The 3,374-nt window shown below is 34.0% G+C and overlaps 1 protein-coding gene across 1 annotated transcript; it reads left to right on the forward strand.

Moving 5' to 3' along the window:
- Window positions 1-336: 336 nt before the first annotated feature.
- LOC132034243 (wound-induced proteinase inhibitor 2-like) lies at window positions 337-1,661 on the forward strand. Its single transcript, XM_059424533.1, has 2 exons — window positions 337-495; window positions 647-1,661. Exons 1-2 carry the CDS (start codon window positions 450-452, stop codon window positions 1,480-1,482), a joined length of 882 nt encoding a protein of 293 aa, XP_059280516.1. The 5' UTR covers window positions 337-449; the 3' UTR covers window positions 1,483-1,661.
- The last annotated feature ends 1,713 nt before the right edge of the window (window positions 1,662-3,374 follow it).

A 3,374-nucleotide genomic window follows, 5' to 3' on the forward strand; every position in this document is an offset into this window, starting at 1 on the left:
TTTGAAGGGCTAGGATGATGCCACGCGGCAATAGTTAAACGATTAAACGTAGAATATCGAATAATTGCCCATAGTAAATCATAATTAAGTATAATTGGCCAAAGATAAGCGGCATTTAATGAACTATTTTTCAAAGTTCAAGGGTAATTTTGGCCCTTTTCCGTAAATAATATCCAGAGACTAGAAAATTCACTAATTAGCGGTTAAAATTTAACCGTGCAATGATTACAAATTTATGTATAAAATACTCAAATGAGTAATTTTTATGGGCAACCAGGGAGTGAAAGCCACGTATATAAATCTACATTATTACTACGAAACAAAGTCTGTCATGTGGGAGTCATTTTCAAGTGTTGTCGTATTAGATTCCTCATATGCTATAAGTAGGTGGATAAGATAACACCCTCATTGCTCAAAAAGAAAACCAAGTAACTCGGGAAATATTGAATATGGCTATTCACAAAGTTAGTTACCTTGCTCTCCTACTTCTATTTGGTAAGGTTTTTCTTCTTCTTTCCTTTTCACTTTGATACTAATTCACTTTTCCAGTTAAGCATAATTTTAAGATATTTTCTTTGCTATCTTATTGGATCATATTGTGCATCAGCAACACTGAGATAATTAATTTGGCTTATGTTGTACACAGGAATGATTCTGCTTGTGAGCATTGTCGAACATGCAGATGCCAAGATTTGCACGAGAGAATGCAATCTGAGCATTGCATACGGGATTTGCCCACGTGCTGGAATAAGCGACAAAATTGATCTTAGTCAAATGTGCATTAATTGTTGTTCAGGGAAAAAGGGATGTAACTACTATAGATCAGACGGAACTTTTATTTGTGAAGGAGAGTCAGTGTATGTAAGTGAGGTGGTGAATCGTTCAGGAAAGCCTTGTACTTTGAATTGTGACCCTAGAATTGCCTATGGGATTTGCCCATATTCACAAAGTAAAAGGATTAATCTTGATCGCATATGCACCAATTGTTGCGCAGGAAAAAAGGGATGTAACTATTTCAGTGCTGATGGAACTTTTATTTGTGAAGGAGAGTCAGTATATGTAAGTGAGGTGGTGAATCATCCAGGAAAGCCTTGTACTTTGAATTGTGACCCTAGAATTGCCTATGGGATTTGCCCATATTCACAAAGTAAAAGGATTAATCTTGATCGCATATGCACCAATTGTTGCGCAGGAAAAAAGGGATGTAACTATTTCAGTGCTGATGGAACTTTTATTTGTGAAGGAGAGTCAGTATATGTAAGTGAGGTGGTGAGTCATCCAGGAAAGCCTTGTACTTCGAATTGTGACCCTAGAATTGCCTATGAGATTTGCCCATATTCACAAAGTAAAAGGATTAATCTTGATCGCATATGCACCAATTGCTGCGCAGGAAAAAAGGGATGTAACTATTTCAGTGCTGATGGAACTTTCATTTGCGAAGGAGAGTCTGAATATGTAAGTGAGGTGGAGAATGATCTCTAAAAATACAAGGTTGCTGTTTCCTAATCAGTAATCTCCATGTACTCTATGTATGAAATAAAGACATGACTATAAATATGCTATGTCATGCATGTAATCTGTAATATGGCTCAGTGGTTCTATCCACAGCATGTGCTAATTATCAATGTGTTTAATAATGGATGTAGTACTAGTTTGTTCCTGTTTTAAAATCTTTAGTGATGCTTTTATCTACGTTTCTTTTATAATCTCTTTTATTTTTTTTTTATATATATATATATATAGTACTAGTTTGTTCCTGTTTTAAAATCTTTAGTGATGCTTTTATCTACGTTTCTTTTATAATCTCTTTTATTATATATATATAAGAAAATTAAATACTTCTCCTTAGCCATCTCTAGCTTGTTCTTCCATATTTTCTCATCGTTTTTGTTTTTTTGGACAATACCACCTGATCAAGATTGCAAAGGAAAGACACAAAGGTGTCATGGTTCATATAGAATCCATGCGGTGGATTAAAAAAAAAGATTTTAGTAAAAGCAAAATAGAAACTTCGATTCCAATACTCTTATCATCAGGAAAATCAACTCAAGTGATAGAATAAAATCAACACAAGTAAGATAGTCTATTCTTCAGTGGTTTTAATTCCAACAAATTGCAACTAGTTATAACTATCTTTAAGCTGAAACATTTAATTTAGTGAAGAGATTCTTCAAATTATGTTGATACGTGTCTACAAACTTCAAGCTCGAGCGCAAGTAATTTGAGTAGAGATCAAATCAGAAAAAACAATTTGGGGAATTAGTAGAATTTTATCTATCACGTAATATTCCTCTGTTCCAGTTTAACTATCTTACCATTTTTACTTTAGTTGTCCGAAAATCTTGCCCACTTATTAAAGGTGAAATTTTCTCATAGACTATTCAATTTTGCTTCTTTTTTTTTTTTTCCGCGCGATGTATGTATATTCTTTAAGTTGGCAAGCAAGACTCATCTTCATAGCTTCTGTAAAGATCTAGTAACTCAGTTGGTGGGCTACAGGGGCGGAGCCAGTAAGGGTCAAGGGGGTTTATCCGAACCCCCATTCTGCGAAAAATTACACTATATATGCAAGTTGATTTTTTATTTTTTTTTTATGTATACATAATAGATATTGAACTCCATTGGCTTCTTTGTTTGTCTGCTTCTTTGTATTTTTGAACCCCCTTACTTAAACTCCTGGCTCCGCCACTGGTTGGCTACTAGAACTTTCACCTTGTTGGTGAAGGTTCGAAACATACTTTCACCTTATTGGTGAGGGTTCGAATCCCCATGTTGTAATCCCCTTCCCGTACCCCCTATGTAATAATAATTAAAAAAAAAATCTTCATAGCTGCTCCAAATTTGCATGTATTATTTATATCAACAATGTTTTGTTTTTCTTCACAAGCTTCGTTTTCTCTCTATTTAAACAACATCAAAAATCAACTATTGTTCCATGCATGGCAATTAACAATGATTTATGTTCTTCCTTTTGTGTGTGTGTTTTTTTTTTTTTATAATTATTTCAACCATAACCCAAAACCAAACCTTTTTTTCGCCCCAAAGGCCTAATTAATTTTCTAATGCGAAAATTGCAACAAAGAGCACCTCTTCTCCCTGTTAGCTTTACTCTTGATCTTGCTTCATCTGTTGAAAATTGTTACCAAGATCATAATTAAAGAGATAAGAAAACTCAACATCAATTTCAACCTAATCCATAGTTAGGATTAATCAGTTAATTTAAATTTAAACTAAGATTCCTGTGGAAAATTGTCCCTTAACAAAAATAATATGAATACAGAAAAGAAAAAAGATGATAAAAAATAGTTGAAAACAGGTAGCATGGCAACATAAGTGGGCGGCCTCACCACCGGCAAATTTTAAATTTGCAAGTT

Source organism: Lycium ferocissimum, chromosome 10, assembly GCF_029784015.1.
Source record: "Lycium ferocissimum isolate CSIRO_LF1 chromosome 10, AGI_CSIRO_Lferr_CH_V1, whole genome shotgun sequence".
Classification (NCBI taxonomy): Eukaryota; Viridiplantae; Streptophyta; class Magnoliopsida; order Solanales; family Solanaceae; genus Lycium; species Lycium ferocissimum.